Source organism: Tachysurus vachellii, chromosome 11 (assembly GCF_030014155.1).
Source record: "Tachysurus vachellii isolate PV-2020 chromosome 11, HZAU_Pvac_v1, whole genome shotgun sequence".
Lineage (NCBI taxonomy): Eukaryota > Metazoa > Chordata > Actinopteri > Siluriformes > Bagridae > Tachysurus > Tachysurus vachellii.
Window position 1 is genome coordinate 3,085,001 of NC_083470.1, and position 23,531 is coordinate 3,108,531.

Here is a 23,531-nt window from a genome sequence, read left to right on the forward strand (position 1 = left end):
CGAAATATTTAGTTTGCTATAAAAGCTCAAGCCTTTGTCTGGGTGACAGGTGGTTAAAGTTATGAAAACAGCCAGCTGAGACGAGGGTGTGTTCACAGGTTCAGGAAGGGGGAAAAGGGGCATATTAGGCCACGGGGGCTTAACAAAATGACAATCTATCCATTTAATGAAACGCTTCAGGGGAATTGGAGGCAAGCCTGAAACATGAGGTGCTTTGAAAACACGGGCCTTTCGAACACATGTTCGCGTTCTGGATGAAAAAGAGATTTAGTGTTTGAACTGGATTTGGAGCATTTTTCTTGCTGTATTTTTATCATTTATGAGACTTTACAGGGACAATGTGCTCGTCTGATGTCATGGTATGACGCCGACGCACAGTCACACTGGGACGAGAAAGTTTTTCAGAATGTAATCGACAGCATTCGGTTTCCAGTTTTAATAGCAGAGAAAAAACTTAACTTAAAGAGCAAGACCTGCTTTTCTTGTCTGGTGTTTTGCCTTGAAGTTCTTTAGAAGATCTAAATTGACCCACGATGCAATGCAGCGCATCATATGGCATGTCTACGGGACGATGACGGTCATATTGGCATTTGGAGGAGACTGGAGCGCTGGACAGAATTAAATAAGGCAATAGAACGTCGCTGCGTCACTCTCCAAGGGCGAACGCCTACAGGCACCCTTAGGAGCAGTTTATAGTCTAAAAGCATTGTGGGTAATGATTAATGATGACGTGTGAGGTGTACACGTGAGCCTACTTCCAAATAAATGAACTTAGCCTGCTGTGGACTTTCCTCAGAGTTCAAGTTCACCTTACAATTACATCATGTCTGGTTTCCCCTAACAACCAGACTGCTCTGGACGTGAGCATCCTGGACCGGGGACACACTCTCCCTTCCTTTCGCTCTTCTTTAACCTCCTTTATTTTAATCCCACACACACATGCACGCAATAGTCATGGCGATCTGATGAGGCACGAGAAAGCTCCGAAGATTCGTTTCTAAGATCAAGCTGATATGTACTTGTATGTCAGCAAAATGTTGCATGCACATGCACACACACACGAAAACACACGTGCGTGCGCTCCGCTATCGCAGCAAACTCTCTATTCTCAGTGAGCTGCATTTGCACTGGTTATTGGGCAGAGAGCACTGCAATGCAGCAGCAACATTGCAACGTGTGGTCCTGTAACCACACAAACACACACACACACACACACACACACACATGCAGCTGCATTTTGTTTACTGACCTCATTACCGCGCACTCAATAATGAAAGGTATATAATAAAACTCTTAGAAAAAATAGAATTATCATACCGATAAACATGAATGAATATGCAAATTAGGACCGCCCCTTCATCCTTCTGCTGGATACACCATGTACTTAACATTAGTACACAGCTCCCTGGCCATGTGACTGCTAATAAACTAGCTCATGTTAAAAACCAGAATCTAAACATTCATTCATTCATTCATTTTCTACCGCTTATCCGAACTACCTCGGGTCACGGGGAGCCTGTGCCTATCTCAGGCGTCATCGGGCATCAAGGCAGGATACACCCTGGACGGAGTGCCAACCCATCGCAGGGCACACACACACACTCTCATTTACTCACGCACTAGGGACAATTTTTTCCAGAGATGCCAATCAACCTACCACGCATGTCTTTGGACCGGGGGAGGAAACCGGAGTACCCGGAGGAAACCCCCGAGGCACGGGGAGAACATGCAAACTCCACACACACAAGGTGGAGGCGGGAATCGAACCCCGACCCTGGAGGTGTGAGGCGAACGTGCTAACCACTAAGCCACCGTGCCCCCCAGAATCTAAACATTCATTGTAATAATAGGTGCTTTATATGGCTGGTTAAAATTCACTACAGTCCTGATCTTAATTCAGGATGATAAACTGATGATGTAGAAGAGGTGTAGAAGAGTAAAGGTGTAGTACCTGAGCCTGATACAGACTCGCAGGGTCTCGAGGGCCGATTCCTACGGAGAAGCGGTTGGCAGGTGGTGTCCCGGGAGCAGAGTATGCTGAGAGAGAGAGAGAGAGAGAGAGAGAGAGGGAGATAGAGAGAGAGAGAGAGAGAGAGAGAGAGAGAGATAGAGAGAGAGAGAGAGACAGAGAGAGAGAGAGAGAGAGAGAGAGAGAGAGATAGAGAGAGAGATAGAGAGAGAGAGAGAGAGAGAGAGAGAGAGAGAGAGAGAGAGATAGAGAGAGAGATAGAGAGAGAGAGAGAGATAGAGAGAGAGATAGAGAGAGAGAGAGAGATAGAGAGAGATAGAGAGATAGAGATAGAGAGAGAGATAGAGAGAGAGAGAGATAGAGAGAGAGAGAGAGAGAGAGAGAGAGAGAGAGAGAGAGAGAGAGAGAGAGAGAGAGAGAAAGAGAGAGCATTGGTTAAAATGAATCAAGCAGTGAACATGTAAGCCTCAGTTGTAAGCCTCAGTTGTAAGCCTCAGTTGTCTAAGTGCTCGACTGATGAACTGTTGGTCCTTGTGGGTTTGTACAGATGTGTGACGGATTAAAGGAAAACCCCGAACCAACACGGAGAGCGCAGATGCTTCCAGACAGATGCGCTGCATGATGAAATTAAGCAATTAACATCCCAGTACGTGCCGTGGTGTGTACAAAGTCTCTGAGCACGCCCAGTTAGCCTCGAGTCTCGGAGCACTTTGACAGACAGCTCGTTACTAAGGGAAGGCGGTTCGTGCGCTATGTCTGACTGTGTTCCAATCCGAGCAGGGAGTAACGCGGCCTACGTGTTTATTCGGAAAGTTAAGTCATCAGGATTGTAACGGAAACTGTGTCCAACCGTAACCGTTACGAAGAGTCCATGATGAAAAGCCATCAGAAAATTGTGCTGAATGATTGACAGTGAGGAGGTTGGGTGTGTGTTACGCTGTCCAAGGCATTTAATTATTTATTTCAACTCCACGCTTTGGCTTCCTTTAGACTACAAATCAATACAAACTTCTGGGTCATCTTTCTCTCTTAACATGGACGTTTTCTGGCCCACAACAACTCCGCCCCCAACACGTAACATGCGTACGAGGGACAGACGTCTTACTGAACGCTTTGAATCACGTATATCATAAGCTGTAGCCTTCACACTCACCACGTCACAACCCAGCAGCCTTATGAGAGCGTCTCAGCGTCTCAGCGTTCTCCATCATAACACCACCATTTTTAATGAAGAAGGCTTTTCAAAGCTCGGGTGCAGTTCGACAGAGAATCTATACTAAGAGGCAGGGAAGATGTTTATCTAACCTAAGCACTTTGAATTTGTCTGTGCAGCGTGTGCTCTGTGTGTGTGTGTGTGTGTGCGTGTGTGTGTGAGACAGAGAGTCAGTGCAGAGCATATAAACACACCGTTAAGATATTGTTTTGCGCCTCGTTAATGAAAACTCGCCTTAATGTTCTCTTATACACCGCTGAGTAATTAAAGAAAGTCAGACGTGTTTATCTGTGCCTCTCTGAGGAAATCACACACACACACACACTCACATTTTTCAAGAGGTTTAAACCCTAAACATTCGTTCACATCAGCCTCAGCCAATCGGGAATCAATAACTATTACGCAGACAGACGCTTTAATCGTGTTTAGTGAGACGAGAAGGACGCAGGCTGCACATCACTGCAGCATGTGTGTGTGTGCGCGTGTGTGTGCGCATGTGTGTGCGCGTGTACGTGTGCGTTTGACTCTCCTCAGCATTTTTTAATGAAATTACGATTAATAATGAACGGCAGCATCGACGGCAGACTGCCTCGTCATCTGAAGCGCACGGCTGTTTACGGGCATCAGCGACGCAGCGAGATCGAATTTATTCGTTTTCTTGCACTAGAGCGCTCGCTGTACATATAATCCTCCTCCATCCAGCAGGAAAAGAGTCACAGATCAACCTCCAAGATGCAGCTTTGCCACTTTACTATAAAACGTTTTATTTTATAACCCGATGGTGAGGTTTGTAAGCCGTTAAAGCGTGTGATCGTGATAATAGCGGGAGAAGATCGGAAGCTCTGAGCCGACCGCAAGCAGCACTGAATCATCAGAGCAGAAGATTATCGCATGTCTGGACGATTGAACAGTTTTGGGATTGAGTTTGTAAAATTCGCTGGCTTTGTTGTGTCATGTTGTGATTCGCTGTCCGTTGTGTGTGCGACGACGATTAAAAATCTCTAGAATGTTCTCTCACGATCACGGAGCTCCTTTAACCTTGCATTACAAAGCCAGGACGTGTCGCATGTACTGTAAATGAGTGATCAAAATAATTCTAGCTCAGTTACGCCATTTAAACGGCCATTTTCAGTCCTTCTCCACGTCTACGGGAAGCAAACTCAGGACTCGCTTACGGTTTATCGAATAAACGCCGGACGGCTACGTGTCTAAGAAGCGGGGAAGAAGGGAGCGAGGGCGTCACAGTGAGCCACTTACTGGGGGAGGTGGGCGAGGAGGCGGCTGCGTCTGGCGAGGTGCTGCTGGGTTTGGAGTCAGGGGGCAGCGTGAGGCGAGGCAGAGCCGGGGGAGGCGGGGGGGCCAGCATCTGAGAGGAGATGTAGTGGGGGGGGACCTTCACCTGACCACTGCCATTCAGCTGCGGGAGAAAGAGAGAGCAACGGTCAGCCAGCACCTACACGGCCAGCTTGGGGCCAAACATCCACATAACACAGTCAGCTGCTCTCTCTCGCCCGCCGCCTCGCTCTCTCCCCGTCTGCCTCAAACCCAATTACGCCTTACTAACTAACATTACACCGTTTACTCGATTCTCAGCTTAGCTTAGGAATCCTTACATATAGCTAATTGTAGATTTTTAGCGCAATTACTGGCGAGAACTGAACGCACCTGCCCTGGGTCGAGTGGCACAACGGAGAAGGGGATCGCTCGCCTCTATACCTGCCGTCGTGCTTCGTTATCTGCGTATATTCGGATCTAAACCAAAAGTGGGCGTGAACCAGGTTTGCATTCTGCTCGACCTTAGCTCCATCACTCCAGCTACTTAACTAGCGAGATACTCTAGAGAGATATTCCCTGACTGCTCGCTCACCTCCCTCTGATCTTTCTTACCCCGACCACATCACGGGCTCAGAGCACATCACCTTCACACAAATAAACCCTCCACACTCTACATTAAACCCTCTAAACTGCCCCACTGCTCAATCCCACACACGGTACACTGCTCAATCCCACATACTCATTTATATCCTTTATCTGGATTTTTAGTTTCTGTCTTTTCTACTCACCAGGATGCTCTCGGCGTTCCTCAGACACCCACCTGCTCCTTCCCTTAGGCTTCGTATCAGACGACGGGGGGCAAGTGTGTATATGTGTGTGTATAAAGAAATCTACGTATATATATATATATATATATTCACCTTTGTTCTTTTTTAGTATTGCTACGTTGATTGGTTGGTTGATTTTGCTGAGGCTTTTTTTTATATCAAAATTAGCGTTTTATTTTAGAGTAAATCAAAAGTAAATCAACAAGCACAGGATTCTTCTTTTAAACTCCTAGCGGTGAAACACGACTGTAATGACTTGTTTCCAAACACGTGAATGGAAGAGGACTTTAGATGTAAACCTCACATAACGCGCATCGGCTCGAATCGCGACACGAGCTCTACCGAATTCACTCGATTTCATGCTTTCGTTCCTGCGATCGCAAAATCGCCCGAAGGAGCCGCGTTACAGTTTAATTCATCGACTCGTCCTCCTGTCTCTGTGATGATCTAATCCCACTGTGTACCAGGTTACTAACCTAGTTTACTGTATGTTTGTTATAATTTATTCCACTCTATGGTTCCCATTTTCATTACATTCTCGGTCCCCTGTTCGTCGCTGCATTGTGGGACGAGTAAACAAGAACTAAAGAAACCCGTTTCACTACGTTACAGAAGCCTGAAGCCTTGAACCGCTTGAACCCTTATGCTTTGTTTTGGTGCTTGCATTAGGAACATAAAACCTCCAGCTTGCAGTCAATGAACTGAAAAAACTGAGCGTAAGGTGGAGCAGCGATCCTGAGCCTGAACCATGTGGATGGTGGATTCTTGGTGTTTGTGGTCCAGGGAAACCGACAGGATGTCGCATCAGTCCAACGTGAGATTTTCTCAGACACCTCAACTTACACGCGTATTCGTAAACGTTCTTATTTATTTATTTACGTCTCCTGATGATTTAAGATCCGAGCCTAGCTCCGCCTCTTGCCACACCCCCTCCGTCTCTCCTTCCCTCTCCGTCAGCAGATATATGAGAGACAGGGTAATGTTCTGGCCGGATGTTCTGGCAGACAGCCGTTTATACCTTGTTGCTTCTCCCTCTATCTGTCTGCATCCATCCATCCTCAGGACCGCTCTCTCTCTCTCTCTCTCTCTCTCTGCTGCACAACAACACTTCAGTGCGTGAGTCAGCGACATTGTGGGTCCGTGCTGCTGTCCTTTGTGACTGGCTGGCTGCAGTCGCACTGCGGTGGGGCGAATTTCAATGAGACTGCAGGACAGGCCCAGCCTGATAATTCTCAAATCTCTCTCTCTCTCTCTCTCTCTCTCTCACATTCCGCCTGCGTCAGCATTGCCGCCAGGAACACACAGGAATCTCCTGGTTCAAACTCGTACTTTCTCCTGCTCCCTCTCTCTCTCTCTCGTTCCCCTCTGATGCCTCTCTTTGTCTCTCTCCTCAGATCTACATTTCCGTCTGATCTCTCTCTCTCTCTCTCTCTCTCTCTCTCTCTCTCTCCGTCTCTCTCGTTCTTGCCCTCGTTTCTCCTTCTTCCCACATAATCAAACAGCTTTCTGACTCAGGACTTTCTTTACTTCCTGTCGGTTATCCCTGGAGGCTGAGCCCTTTGATGACACTGACTCCATGTGACTGCAGCGATGCCATGACTCTGCAGTACGAGTCAATGCTTGGCCTCAGGTAAAGGTTTAAGGATAGAAACCTGGGCCACATCAAGTCACATCCGTGCTCTTGTACTGCTTTTATTCTTCAACAAACATTACTGTCGGTTACCGTGGGTTCACTGGAGAAACGGTCCTTCATGTATACCTTCAAGAATCAATAATTCTTCCTTTTATTTATTTAATTTCTATCATATTTAGGCTCGATAGCACGTTCGACGGCTAGGACCTCCATGAGGTGTTCTTGTCCTACTATTAGAATCTACACACAATCTGCAATGCTAATTACTTAGCGGATCATGAATACGATCTAAACGGTAGTGCTGAGGCTTAAAAAAGTACTGCTGATGTATTCGTACTGAGAAAATCAGCAGTTTTTATTCAGAGGGGTTTTAAATGCTAGACGAAAGTGCTTAGATATCTGTGTGTATGTGTGTGCGCGTGTGTGTATGTGCTCGTGTGTGTGTGGTTGTGGTAAGTGCGAGGCGAGCAGGAGGAAAATCGAAGCCTTCGGGTCTGTGCGCGTCTAGATGTCTGTGGTTGAGTCGCTTACACTCGGGTTACACTAAATACAGTCGGCGCAAGACGCGATAAGTGTTTATCTCTCTCTCTCACACACACACACACCTGGTCACTCAGAGTATATATAACAGTACATATAGTACTATAATATATACGTGTGAATTAATACGGATAGCTCAGAAGTGCTCTGTTCTTGTTCTACACCATATGAAAATCTGGTATCATTACTTTAGCATTGCTTTTGGTTGTGGGCGGAGCTACAGGCTTACCGGACTGGGCTGTTGATTGGAAGGGTCGCAGGCCATCGTGACCAGGTCCTTGAGCGGGTCTTGTGAGGTGAGGTGGGGAGGGTAGCGGATGGCCGTGTGGGGAAAGTAGGTGGATGTCGGCTGAGGCAGGATGGGAGCCGTGGAAAAATGCAGCGACGATGATGGGTGCGGACTCCGAGATATACCTGCTGGGAAACACAAACCTACCCATGTTAATCTAAAGTCAGTTCAGATTTGGATTCACCAAATAAGCCCTAGGATGATCTGTAATCATCCTCAAGGATCTACTGAGAAATCAAACTGTTGATTTAGTGGTTAGTTTAGAGGTTATTTATAGTTACTAATCTCTTCCCATTGGTCACTGGACATTCATTCATTCACTCATCTTCTACCGCTTATCCGAACTACCTCGGGTCACGGGGAGCCTGTGCCTATCTCAGGCGTCATCGGGCATCAAGGCAGGATACACCCTGGACGGAGTGCCAACCCATCACAGGGCACACACACACACTCTCATTCACTCACGCACTCGCGCACTACGGACAATTTTCCAGAGATGCCAATCAACCTACCATGCATGTCTTTGGACCGGGGGAGGAAACCGGAGTACCCGGAGGAAACCCCCGAGGCACGGGGAGAACATGCAAACTCCACACACACAGGGCAGAGGCGCGAATCGAACCCCCAACCCTGGATGTGTGAGGCGAACCTGCTAACCACTAAGCCACCATGGTCACTGGACAGTGAAGGCAAAATGATATGCAATCTGGATGCTACATAAAGTGACATTAGTGGTTAAGTTGCTTTGTGATGAGATCAAGGTGAGCTTTTGATAAGTAGCTAACATCAGCTAAGGTGTTTTTTTCCCACTTGCGTCTTTGTGTCTGTTGTTACCCGAGCTCATGACCTGCACATGTACTGTACATGCGTCCGCCTGAATCGGCTACCTAAAGAATCGCACGCACGAATGATCAGAATCAGGAAAACATCAGCACTTATATCTGCTACAGAACTTCACATGGCATAATTCGTCTGTTTGCTTGGCTTGTCAGGTTTTCCTACATCTTTATTCCCCTAATCCTCACCCAAGCGGCCAATTTTCAGCGACGGCGATTTCTGTAATGCGCCTCGACAGCTGTGATTTCGGTGCTAACACACTCTTCGTGGTGACATATGGCGGTGACGCTCCACCGGTTCACTCGAGCAGCCGTGCTAATTGTCGTAGCATCATTTGTGCAGATCATGGAGCGTTGCCAGACTACAGATTATGCCTCATTGTCCCAGAGACAATTACTTGTCAGAGAGAGCAGTGCTGTCTGCATGGTGCCCTCAGCTCTGTTATAAAGCGGCTCATATCACACACACACACACACACACACACACTGCTCTTTTATCCCCTTTAACAGCCTGTCAGCGACACTGTATTAGTCTCAATATACCGTCAATACACAAGAGGGCACTTATTACTCACCTGGGGTTCGTTCGTATACTTATCAGTCAAAAGACGGAAAGATTTAGTACATTATTGGTCTTTTTTTGATGCAGAACCATTTTAAAGCTATAATCAATTAGAAACCTCCTTGTCCTGATTATGTGTATATGACCATGCAAGTCAATACAGTCACACTAGCAAGCGATGACCTTGTGCACCAGGGCCCGTATTTAAGAACACTCACTCACTCACTCACTCATTTTCTACCGCTTATCTGAACTACCTCGGGTCACGGGGAGCCTGTGCCTACCTCAGGCATCATCGGGCATCAAGGCAAGATACACCCTGGACGGAGTGCCAACCCATCTCAGGGCACACACACACTCTCATTCACTCACGCACTCACACACTACGGACAATTTTCCAGAGATGCCAATCAACCTACCATGCATGTCTTTGGACCGGGGGAGGAAACCGGAGTACCCGGAGGAAACCCCCGAGGCACGGCGAGAACATGCAAACTCCACACACACAAGGCGGAGGCGGGAATCGAACCCCCAACCCTGGAGGTGTGAGGCGAACGTGCTAACCACTAAGCCACCGTGCCCCCTATTTAAGAACATTTTTAGTGTAAAGAGTTTTCCCTAGTGATGAAATTCTAAGACATTTCTTAGAAATGTGGGCATTTCCCCTTACAATGAAAGAGAAGATCTTAACAAAGATAAGTTTTATATTCATGAAGCATCTTAACCCTTAAAAGTTTCTTTATCGGAGGAGAAAATGGCCGAAAGGTGAAGAGGAGAAGAAAGGTATTGTATACAATATTTAATAACGTTAGTGAGTTAATAAGATGATACAGATTAGATCGTGTATGGACTATTTTTGTGACCAATCATATTAGGGATAACATCTCAGACACAGAGCAGAAATACCATATATATGTGTCAGAGATGTTTACATTTACATTTACATTTATAACATACAGATGTTAGAACATCTCTAATATGATCGAACACGAACGTAATCCCTACACTATATAAACTCTGATATCTTAAAAGTGAAGGTTTAGAATAGAGCAGATTTTAACAGTGTATTTTCCTTGTTCAGATTTGCTCCAGATAAGATTCCTAGTTAAAACTGTTAAGCTAAATTATTAGCTCTCATATTCACATTTCACATTTACCCGAAGAAGAAATAAATCATCTTGTCCTGTCATATACACACTCTTGTTACAGGTTAAACCAAAGATCGAAAGGAAGCGATAATCTTTGTTGTGCCTAGCTAGAGCGGTTAGCTCCCGCTGCTAATCTGTCAACAAAGCTAGCACAAATAAATCTGCTGCTTTTCAGTGTTGTTTACTTCGTGGCTAGTTTCGAGGTGACTTATAGCTAATACGTCGGTCACTAGACAGCGGATGTCTGATTCATTAGCAAAAGTAAAATGTATTTTAAGTAAAAGGTATTGATCGCTAATGTGAAAGCAGAGTTAGCATTAGCAAAATTTATTTCCAGTAGCGTTTCATTTACTTTGTGATCAAATCTAGGTGAGACTTAGTTACTGAAATTTCATTCACAGAGCTAACAAGTTCAGGTATTAATGTGAATTTTGAGAAAATGTGATCATCAGCTAACATTAGCTAACTTTAGAGAGCTGCATAGATCTAGTGGGATGATAGGCTGGAAAGAAAGCATGGTTAAATAATAATTATTTCAAAATACAACAGCACTTCCTGTTGGCTCACTGTGTTCAAGGGGTCAAAAGATTTCCTTGATGAAGTGTCAGAAAATCATGTAGCAACATCTTCAGCAATTAAACAAGATCCTGTTCTATGAGACACCTACAAAAGTCTATAGTGCAACTCGGGAACACACCTGCCTTTTACTGCCATTGTGTGTGTGTGTGAGTGTGTGTCTATGCTCACCGCTGTGCACTGCAATGACAGGTCTGTGATGTTGTGTGAAGCTGCCAAGGCGTGGAGAACTCTCCTGAGGAGATGGACTGTCCATCTCAGTCTTCTTCACTGGGGAGATACCTGACAAACACACACAGAGACAGAGACAGAGAGAGAGACAGAGAGAGAGAGAGAGAGAGAGAGAGAGAGAGAGAGAGAGAGAGAGAGACCAATCAATGAGCATTAGCTGTAGTGCCATTACCAGCCACAGGGTGGCGCAGTGTATTAAAAGAAATAACACACAAACTGGTTTTTATGGTGCTGCAGAGAACTGCAGTGTGTTTGGGATAATCGTGAGTCCCTGTGGACTTCCAGCAGTGTTTGTGAGACTAGAGGCAAGATGCACCAGTGGTGGATCCAAACACACAAAGGACACGTTTATTATAATTACTCAATTGCATCATTACTCACTAAGACGTGTTCAGGTTTGCATCTAATCCGTATTTACATTTGCAGCATTTAGCAGACACTCTTATCAAGAGTGACTTACATTTTTATTTCAGTTTATACACCTGAGCAATTGAGGGTTAAGGGCCTTGCTCAGGGGCCCTGCAGTGGCAACTTGGTGGACCTGGGATTCGAACCAATGACGTTCAGATCAGTAGTCAAACGCAGACAGAGTTAGAATTACGTTGCAGGAAGACGTCTGTAGCCGTTCTGATTGTTTCATGTTGGACTGGATCTTATCTCAATCGGAGAGATGGGATGTCATAATTCAAGCCTAAAATGCTTTACACTGTAGGATCTTCTCTGGAAAGGGCTGGTGTACAGTAGGTGGATGTTTTCTTCCCAACCAAGCAGATGCCACACCAAGATCACCTGATTAAATGGGTGGAATAAGGTGTGATTCCTACTTGACTGACTTGAATGAAGGTCTCCACCCACATCAGCCCTATTTGGATTACAACCTTCCATCCATCCACCAATCCATGCATCAATCCATCTCCTTGTCCACCCCCTGGTTCTCCCAGTTCAGCTCGGGGTCCAGTCTCTAGTCTATCACGCAGTGCTTCCCACCGTCCATCTCCTAGCCCATGAGTGTCTGATCTTTTTCACAAAGGGCTGGTGTTGGTGGACATTTTCTTTCCAACCAAGCAGAAGCCACACCTGAGTCCACTGAAAGCCGAGATCAACTGATTAAACAGGTGGAACAAGGTGTGGTTCCTACTTGATTGGAATAGAAAACTTGTACCCATATTAGCCCGTTATGGATAAGATTGGGGGTCACGGTGGCTTAGTGGTTAGCACGTTCGCCTCACACCTCCAGGGTTGGGGGTTCGATTCCTGCCTCTGCCTTGTGTGTGTGGAGTTTGCATGTTCTCCCCGTGCCTCGGGGGTTTCCTCCGGGTACTCTGGTTTCCTTCCCCGGTCCAAAGACATGCATGGTAGGTTGATTGGCATCTCTGGAAAATTGTCCGTAGTGTGTGATTGCGTGAGTGAATGAGAGTGTGTGTGCCCTGTGATGGGTTGGCACTTCCTTGATGCCCGATGATGCCTGAGATAGGCACAGGCTCCCCGTGACCCGAGGTAGTTCGGATAAGCGGTAGAAAATGAGTGCGTGAGTGAGTGAGTGGATAAGATTGGACCCCCCACCGTCCATCCATCCTCCAGTCGATGCTACAGTCCATCTCCTGGTCCAACCACCTAATCTATCCTTGGATCACTTGTACCATATTAAAGAACATACCAAACTCTTCACACCAAAGGTGTCATGTGTTAACATGGGAAAAAAAAACAACTTTTCTAAAGTGTGTATCAGACGTCTTGATATTTTACGCCACATCCCTAACCTAGATGTTTCTACAGTTAAACAGAGGGACATGTGTAGGTCCAGCTACAGCTCGGTCTTATCTACTCCTCTTTTCTCGCTCTCTTTTTGTCCCTAAGCAATCAGCCAAGTAGGCACGTTAAAGAAAACCTCGTATGGGGCTGTCTAGACAGGAAGTGAGGTGGGCGGGGCTGTGTTCATGCAGGACGTCTCATCGAGTCCTGATTCCATAGCATGCTAATCACTTACTGCTAAAAAAAAGACCTTCTGCAGTCAAGGCCACCTTTAACTGTAAAATCTGTTTCTAGCGAACGACCTCCACACGTTCTGTTACGGCTATTTATTGGATCTGTAGAGCAGTTTATTGCTGAAGCTTCCAGCAACAAAACCCAGTATGTCCAATCTGACATTGTGCAAAATGACAGAGGTAAAATCCATTAAGGTTTGGTTTAAATCCATTCAGTTCAAGGGTAAGTAAACTTAAAAAAAAATGTAATGAGTATGACAAAGGCGGGGTTCAATTTTCACCGCTGTAGCAAAATATTTCCCCGGACGCCTCTCTGAGGCCCACTGGATAACCTTCGCTCGATGGAATTTTATGAAATAGTCCAGGAATTGAGGATATACCTTAAATCCACAAGATGCTATATTTCGAGGCAACAAAGTCATAATGTTTGCGTTTTTATAACTATTTTAATTAACTAAGTCAAATTAAAATGACTAAAATAAGCCAAAGCTTTTTGTTAAGTCTGAATCTTCTCCTGTAAAGAAAAACATATGCTACATTCATATGCTATATTTTTATTTTGAAATTAAAACATTAATTAAGTTCATAGCTAGTCTCTTTTTCAAATTTATTTATTTATTTATTTGTTTGTTTATTTGTTTGTATGTATGTTCATAGCTAGTCTCTTTTTCAAATTTATTTATTTATTTATTTATTTGTTTGTATGTATGTATGTTCATCGCTAGTCTCTTTTTCAAATTTATTTATTTGTTTATTTGTTTGTATGTATGTATGTTCATCGCTAGTCTCGTTTTCAAATTTATTTATTTATTTATTTGTTTGTTTGTTTGTATGTATGTTCATCGCTAGTCTCTTTTTCAAATTTATTTATTTATTTGTTTGTTTGTTTGTATGTATGTATGTTCATCGCTAGTCTCTTTTTCAAATGTATTTATTTATTTATTTAATTCCTGGTCTGTTTGAATTTTATTTTGATTCTAGGTTTATGACACAGACAAGCAAAAAAAAGCATTTCACTGCACGTCATCGTGTGTACAGTTGCAAGCGAGTAAAATTTGAATTTGTCATTTACGATTTTATCCACAAATATTTCCGTTCTCAGATTGTTCTCTTAAATGCTACATTGCAAAAACAGGGTTAGATTCCCATAAGTCACGTTTAGATCACGTTTTGACGACTCTTTAAAAGTGTCGACGTTGTCGTTCTTTGTGTGTCAACGGTTTGATTGGAAATGAAACACAGGAACAGGATTTACATCAGTCACTGACAAAAACGTCCAAAACCTAAATACAACTCTGATTACACGGCAGACAGCATGTTACAACCACTACAACTACATTATAACCACATGTAAGGAGGCACACACGCTCACACACACGCACACACACACACACACACACGCTCCTAAAGTAGCTCACAGTATGGTTTATATAACCACAATGTGACCTAGATTCACTGCAGCCAGGTTTGCCCTGCCCAGGTGTTTCAGCTCTGCTTACACTGCAATTTTTACCTACACTCTCTCTCTCTCTCTCTCTCTCTCTCTCTCACACACACACACACACACACACACACACACACACAGAGCAAGATTTTCAGGCTGTTAAACAGACCTATGAAGCTCCATCGCCGTTGCAGCTAAATCTATATTGTGTCAAACTTTTTATTTATTATAAGATTATGATCAATGATAAATTAAGCATTTTGTTTTCTTATTTTGTAGATAATGTTTTAAAATGTATATACACATGTTTTAAAAAAAACAATTCTAACTTTATGCTTAAAGTAATTATCCAGTTATTAATTTCCGCTTTTTTTGACATGACAGATTCTCGCGTGTAAATGTTTTTTTATTAGAATAAAAAAAAGGAAAAAACATTTTTCAGTAATTTTCAATCATTTTAATATTGTAATAAGAATGAATTCAGGTTCTATAAAAAACAAACACAATATTAAAATGAATGAAAAATCCATAATAATATTGGTTCATTTTTACATTTAATTTTTTTAAGCTTTAAAAGTTAAGTTTTGTCGACTGTGTAGTTTGTTAGTTTGTTCTGTGTTGCTTTTGGTGAGTGAAATCATTTGCGTTAAAGTTTTTACAGAGCTCTGCGTACAGATCGTTTTCTTAATCTTGATCATATGTAGTTACCTAAACATTAGAAAAGGAAGCCGTAAATTCTGCATGCCTATCATTTCTAAGAACAATATTATCCGAGTACACAAATGTCAGGGCCGTTATTTAAAGGCGTAGAATAATATTTTGTCTGTAAAACTAATTGCTGAACTTTCCCCAGCATATTTAAGGTGCTTGTTGTCTCCATTTTTCTGCACACTTCTGCAAAAAAAAGCCAGTTCATGAATTAATGATGACCTGCAGCTCTGTTTAGGAAATTCAAAGCCAAGGAGAGGCACGAGGCAAAGCTGAGGCAAAGCTGAGGCAAAGCTTCCTCCAGGACAAGCCCAAAGGACGAAATGTTGGTGTGAGCTACTTCAAAAAGTGTTGAGTGAAGCTCAGTAGATTTGAGTTGTGTAATGATAAGTTGTCTAATTAGAGTTGAGTTGTGTAGAGTTGAGTTTGTGTAATTAGATTTGAGTTGTGTAACTGGAGTTGAGTTGTGTAGAGTTAAGTTTGTGCAATTAGAGTTGAGTTGTGTAGAGTTGAGTTTGTGTAGTTAGAGTTGAGTTGTGTAGAGTTGAGTTTGTGTAGTTAGAGTTGAGTTGTGTAGAGTTGAGTTTGTGTAATTAGAGTTGAGTTGTGTAGAGTTGAGTTGTGTAGAGTTGAGTTTGTGTAATTAGAGTTGAGTTGTGTAGAGTTGAGTTTGTGTAATTAGAGTTGAGTTGTGTAGAGTTGAGTTTGTGTAATTAGAGTTGAGTTGTGTAGAGTTGAGTTTGTGTAATTAGAGTTAAGTTGTGTAGAGTTGAGTTTGTGTAACTAGAGTTGAGTTGTGTAACTGGAGTTGAGTTGTGTAGAGTTGAGTTTGTGTAATTAGAGTTGAGTTGTGTAGAGTTGAGTTCTGTAATTAGAGTTGAGTTTGTGTAATTGGAGTTGAGTTAGTGTAATTTGAGTTGTGTAGAGTTGAGTTTGTGTAATTAGAGTTGAGTTGTGTAATTGGAGTTGAGTTGTGTAGAGTTGAGTTGTGTAATTAGAGTTGAGTTGTGTAGAGTTGAGTTGTGTAATTAGAGTTGAGTTGTGTAGAGTTGAGTTGTGTAATTAGAGTTGAGTTGTGTAGAGTTGAGTTGTGTAATTAGAGTCGAGTTGTGTAGAGTTGAGTTGTGTAATTAGAGGTGAGTTGTGTAGAGTTGAGTTGTGTAGAGTTGAGTTGTGTAATTAGAGGTGAGTTGTGTAGAGTTGAGTTGTGTAATTAGAGGTAAGTTGTGTAGAGTTGAGTTGTGTAATTAGAGTTGAGTTGTGTAGAGTTGAGTTGTGTAGAGTTGAGTTTGTGTAGTTAGAGGTGAGTTGTGTAGAGTTGAGTTTGTGTAGTTAGAGGTGAGTTGTGTAGAGTTGAGTTTGTGTAGTTAGAGGTGAGTTGTGTAGAGTTGAGTTGTGTAGAGTTGAGTTGTGTAGAGTTGAGTTGTGTAGAGTTGAGTTGTGTAGAGTTGAGTTTGTGTAGTTAGAGGTGAGTTGTGTAGAGTTGAGTTTGTGTAGTTAGAGGTGAGTTGTGTAGAGTTGAGTTGGGTAATTAGAGTTGAGTTGTGTAGAGTTGAGTTGTGTAGAGTTGAGTTGTGTAGAGTTGAGTTGTGTAATTAGAGGTGAGATGTGTAGAGTTGAGTTGTGTAGAGTTGAGTTGTGTAATTAGAGGTGAGTTGTGTAGAGTTGAGTTGTGTAATTAGAGGTAAGTTGTGTAGAGTTGAGTTGTGTAATTAGAGTTGAGTTGTGTAGAGTTGAGTTGTATAGAGTTGAGTTGTGTAGAGTTGAGTTTGTGTAGTTAGAGGTGAGTTGTGTAGAGTTGAGTTTGTGTAGTTAGAGGTGAGTTGTGTAGTTTTGAGTTGTGTAATTAGAGTTGAGTTGTGTAGAGTTGAGTTGTGTAGAGTTGAGTTGTGTAGAGTTGAGTTTGTGTAGTTAGAGGTGAGTTGTGTAGAGTTGAGTTTGTGTAGTTAGAGGTGAGTTGTGTAGAGTTGAGTTGTGTAATTAGAGTTGAGTTGTGTAGAGTTGAGTTGTGTAGAGTTGAGTTGTGTAGAGTTGAGTTTGTGTAGTTAGAGGTGAGTTGTGTAGAGTTGAGTTTGTGTAGTTAGATGTGAGTTGTGTAGAGTTGAGTTGTGTAATTAGAGTTGAGTTGTGTAGAGTTGAGTTGTGTAGAGTTGAGTTGTGTAATTAGAGGTGAGTTGTGTAGAGTTGAGTTGTGTAGAGTTGAGTTGTGTAATTAGAGGTGAGTTGTGTAGAGTTGAGTTGTGTAGAGTTGAGTTGTGTAGAGTTGAGTTGTGTAATTAGAGGTGAGTTGTGTAGAGTTGAGTTGTGTAGAGTTGAGTTGTGTAATTAGAGGTGAGTTGTGTAGAGTTGAGTTGTGTAGAGTTGTGTAGAGTTGAGTTGTGTAATTGGAGTTGAGTTGTGTAGAGTTGAGTTGTGTAGAGTTGAGTTTGTGTAGTTAGAGGTGAGTTGTGTAGAGTTGAGTTGTGTAGAGTTGAGTTGTATAATCAGAGGTGAGTTGTGTAGAGTTGAGTTGTGTAGAGTTGTGTAGAGTTGAGTTGTGTAATTGGAGTTGAGTTGTGTAGAGTTGAGTTGTGTAGAGTTGAGTTGTATAATCAGAGGTGAGTTGTGTAATGATGAGTGTCTGTACACGATGTTATAAAAACACTGTGTTTATTACAGTGTTATGGAAAGTTTGCAGTGAGATTTAATACTTTATTTGAAACCACTGAGACCCGGAGGCACTACGCTGATAAAGTTAAAAAGAAAATCTAATAAAGGATGGGCTTTATTTAGAACACACACAAACACACACACACACCACACACACACACACACACACACACACACACACACTCACACACACCACACACACAGTAGTCTTTCTCACATATACACACACAGTAGAGATACAAGGATCAGCTCAAGCGTCACTCGTATCCGCTTCTTCAAATAAATCATCCTCCCCCTCCCACCCACCCCCACCCACCCGCACCGTACTGTTCTCTGATTAAGCTATCTGCACCCACCTGCACCCAGTCGTCACATTACAATTACACTAATTCTTACTTTTAGTTCCTAGTCCTTATTTACAAAAGGTTGTTCTTTGCCCAGATTAAGGCTCAATATTATTATTAGTGTAAACAAAGGCTTTACTCCCTTTCAGACTTTAGCTGGAATGTCACAGTTTCTCTCAACTTCCCAAAAATGCCAACGCACTTGAACACAAACGAAATTCTCTCAGCCTGAGCAATGACTGGACATCGGCTATGAGCCCCATCTTTTCAAAATATAATTCGGATTATTGTACTGCAAATTTCCAAAAATGCATAAAATAACACACACACACAGACACATTGAGCAAGTACACAGATGCATACAGTAGTACACCTATCATACAAAACACACACACACACAAGTCTATGATTGTGTAATTCTCTTCTTACACACAGGTTTCTCGGTTGTAGAAGGGCGTTTATCAGAACTGAACACTTTCATCTGTTACATCATCAATAAAGCGCCGAGTTATGAAACTCTCTCCTATTTTAAACCCTGCTGTGCAGCTGGTGGAACAAATACACCATTCACCCGCACCATTAACACACTGCACCATCTACACTATTCCTTTATTATTCATTTACTCACTTATTTTTAAAGACTTCCAGAATGATTCATGTAGGAACGATGGAGGATGAAGCTTGCAGAGCAAACTGGTGGGTTGCTTCCACCACCGTGTGTGTTCCTGCTTGGTATTAATGTGTACTGAGTGAATTAGCGTTAAACTGTAGCCTACTTAGAACTGGAAGGAAGCTCAACTCAGATCAGATCAGATCATCTGCTGGTTACAACGTTAGAGACAAATCCTACAGACGGTCGAGCAAACGTCCATCTACCTCTGATGGGTAAACAGGTGGACACAAAGACAGACAAATCGCAGTCAGACGCGTGTACGGACAACCTGAACACGGCAATGCTGGAGAATGTCGTCGTGTGCACAAAGCTTTCGTCATGCTGTAGAGGTTAAGGTTGGACTGAAAGAACTCCTACTCCTACAGAGCCTTGACTCAGACTGAACACCACTGAAATGAACTGAAACTGGAGCTTCATAAACATCTCAACATCTTCTCACTAATGCTCTTGCGAATGAATGAATGAATAAATGAACGAATGAATGAACAAACAAAGAACGAACGAACGAACGAATCCCCACGTTCAACATCTAGTGGAAAGCTTCCCAGAAGAGAAGAGTGGAGCTGATTATAACAGGAGTCAGATGTTCAACAAGCGCATGGGTGTGATGGGTGTGATGGGTAGGGGTGCACAAACTTTTGGTCATATAGTGTACAATGATCATGAGTAATGTCGTGTTACACTGGTAGTGTACGTGTATCAAGCTCATGTTTAAGATCAAATCCTCTTTGGTGTTTGACTCTAACCTCCTTCCATCTCGTCCTGCCAGTTTCGGGAACTGCTAGCGGGAGAGTTTGGTGAGGTGTAGTATTCACCCCCGGGGCTGGTGTCGATGTCACCCTCAACAGAGCTGGACTTCTGCCTCTTACTCCTGCATGAGACAAACACAGAGGGCGATTAGACGGGACGGGACGAGACGATGGAGCAGAGTACACGGCACGCATGGACAGGAAGTGAAAAGAAAAGTTTAGTTTGAACTTGGCAGTGTGTTTATTTAAAAAAAAAAAAAAAGAACATTCATCAAAACTAGCAGGGACAGTGAAGGAGAAGAGATAAATCACAGAACCCAGAGGGCTGCTGTCATCAGAGTTCTCAAACACACTCACACACACACACACACACACACACACACACCAGCGTTTTGTAGTGTCACTTTGACAAACTTACTCCGCTTCTTTTACAAAATGATTCACACACACAAACACACACGCACACACACAAACACACTCACACACACTCACATATACACACACAAATACACAGACACGCACACACAAACACACTCACACACACACTCACATATACACACACACACACACACAGACACACACAAACACACACACACGCACACACACACACTCTCTCACACACACACACAAACACACACATGCGCACACACACTCACATACACAAAAATACACACACATGCCCATACATACACACACACACAAAAACACAAATACACAGACACACACACGCACACATGTGAACACACACACACTCACATACACAAAAACACACACATGCACATACATACACACACACACTCACACAAATACACAGACACACACACACGCACACGTGAACACACGCACACACACTCACATACACAAAAACACACATACATACACACACACACACACAGTTTAACACCTATTATAGGTAGCTAGACTATGGAATATCTACAGAAAATGCAGGCTGTGACGGATTACATGCAGTAACTGGAAGAACACTGACAGCGAATGTAGCACCATACTGCTGGAGCTGGATGGAAAAATTACTAGTGCTGGGCGGAGCTTAGAATTAAACATTCAAGCTAACAGGAAATCAGTTCAACAATAAATCAACACCATTAATAAATCGTTTTCCTCAAGCTGAACAAATGTGGTGCTCTCTCAAGTTTGCCCATTTCTCCTGCTTCCAACACATCAACCTCAAGATCTTACTGACTAATTTCAGTTGAATTCCATTCACTTTATTTGTATAGCACTTTCAACAATGGACATTGTCTCAAAGCAGCTCTACAGGAGTATAGAATAGGAACAGAATAAACATTCGAAAGTTTAAAATTAAGATACTATTCATCTCTAACATCTAACGTTCATCATCCCTAATGAACCAGCCTGAGGTGACGGTGGTGAGGAAAAACTCCCTGAGATGATATGATGAAGAAAGCTCGAGAGGAACCAGACTCAGAAGTGAACCTCATAATCATTTGGGTGTCACTGGACAAGAAATAATCTCAATGTAAACAATGTCCTTTCTACAACAGTTTTGAGTGGGATTATGCAACCAAGAGCTCCTGAGGAACTAAACTGTCCCACACCACTGACAGACAGCTTCCACTGTAAGGAGATAATCAATGCTCTTCGTGTCATCTCTAGGGTTGCAAAGGGGCGGAAAGTGTCCGGTAAATTTCGGGTAAATTTATGGGAATTTACAGGAATTTATGGGAATTATTTGGAAATATAGGGAAATTTATATAAACTATATCATATACAAACATAAATAAACATTTTGTTTGGTCATAAGCAGACATGCATGCAAGGTAATACAAATTTTAAAAATGACGTCTTGACTGATTTAAATGTAATCAGAACTTTAATTGATTATTTCATTGAGTAACACAAAAGCATAATAAATATTATTAAGCTTGTAATTAACATAATAAACTTAATAATTGTAATAAACATATCTCCCCTCCCTTGCCCTTCTAAAAAAAAAGTCCCAATCAAAATGTAGTGAGTCATCAAATTATCTGTGTATGTGTAACCCTCCTAATTTACTGCTTATTAAGAGTTAGTAAGGTGGTTATTAAGTTTAGGTATTGGGTACAATTAAGAATGTAGAATAAAGTAATGCAGAATAAGGCATTAATATGTGCTTAATAAGTACTAATAAATAGACAATATTCTATTAATATTCATGCTAATAAGCAACTAGTTAAATGACCCTAAAATAAAGTGTTACTGTGCATGTTATGGAAGAATGTGAGTAAATGCAGGGGGTTTGGCCTCAATGGCCCTCCAGTAAGCAGTGTGTTATGTGCAAGTGACCGAGGAATGTAGGGTACAAATTCAACTTAAATTGCATTAAATCTTGTTGTTTTAAACAAAATTATGCTGCAAGTTTTTTTTTAACTACATTTAAGTTCCTTGTTAGAAGCAACTCTGCATTTTTTTAAAAAAATTCCCAGTTTATTTCCATATATTCCCGTTAATTCCCATATATTCCCATTAATTCCGATGGAAAGTTTCCAGCCTTGAAAATTCCCGGACTTTTGCAACCCTAGTCATCTCTCGTTCAAAGTTCCACCTGATCAGTGTAGAGTATATTATAATATCAGACTGTAATAGTCGTTGTTGTTGATCTGGAGCTGTGACTTCATGCTTGACTTAGGAATACCTTCAGAAATGACCAACTTACTATATATATATATACAGTATATATACACACATACTAGATACAGACTATATACTATATACTAGATACAGACTATATACTATATACTAGATACAGACTATATACTATATACAGACTATATACTATATACTAGATACAGACTATATACTAGATACTAGATACAGACTATATACTATATACTAGATATAGACTATATACTATATACAGACTATATACTATATACTAGATACAGACTATATACTATATACTAGATACAGACTATATACTAGATACAGACTATATACTATATACTAGATATAGACTATATACTAGATACAGACTATATACTAGATAAAGACTATATACTATATACAGACTATATACTATATACTAGATACAGACTATATACTAGATATAGACTATATACTATATACTAGATATAGACTATATACTAGATACAGACTATATACTAGATACAGACTATATACTATATACAGACTATATACTATATACTAGATACAGACTATATACTAGATACAGACTATATACTATATACTAGATATAGACTATATACTAGATACAGACTATATACTAGATACAGACTATATACTATATACAGACTATATACTAGATACTAGATACAGACTATATACTATATACTAGATACAGACTATATACTAGATACAGACTATATACTATATACTAGATATAGACTATATACTAGATACAGACTATATACTAGATACAGACTATATACTATATACAGACTATATACTATATACTAGATACAGACTATATACTAGATACAGACTATATACTATATACTAGATATAGACTATATACTAGATACAGACTATATACTAGATACAGACTATATACTATATACAGACTATATACTAGATACTAGATACAGACTATATACTATATACTAGATACAGACTATATACTAGATACAGACTATATACTATATACTAGATACAGACTATATACTAGATACAGACTATATACTATATACTAGATACAGACTATATACTAGATATAGACTATATACTATATACTATATACAGACTATATACTAGATACTAGATACAGACTATATACTATATACTAGATACAGACTATATACTAGATACAGACTATATACTATATACTAGATACAGACTATATACTAGATATAGACTATATACTATATACTAGATACAGACTATATACTATATACTAGATACA

General features: G+C 41.6%; 1 protein-coding gene across 7 annotated transcripts in view; it reads right to left on the bottom strand.

Moving 5' to 3' along the window:
- Positions 1 to 23,531, bottom strand: part of nfic (nuclear factor I/C) — a 132,314-nt gene that overhangs the window by 15,219 nt on the left and 93,564 nt on the right. For 4 of the 7 annotated variants that reach the window (XM_060882539.1, XM_060882538.1, XM_060882534.1 and 1 more), the window contains exons 6-10: positions 19,649 to 19,773; positions 11,040 to 11,150; positions 7,687 to 7,889; positions 4,440 to 4,599; positions 1,952 to 2,037 (exon numbers count right to left, since the gene is read on the bottom strand). In XM_060882539.1, the coding sequence (XP_060738522.1) occupies positions 1,952 to 2,037; positions 4,440 to 4,599; positions 7,687 to 7,889; positions 11,040 to 11,150; positions 19,649 to 19,773 (685 nt within the window). The remainder of the gene's footprint in view (positions 1 to 1,951; positions 2,038 to 4,439; positions 4,600 to 7,686; positions 7,890 to 11,039; positions 11,151 to 19,648; positions 19,774 to 23,531) is intronic. The other 3 variants (XM_060882536.1, XM_060882535.1, XM_060882540.1) reach the window with 3 other exon arrangements.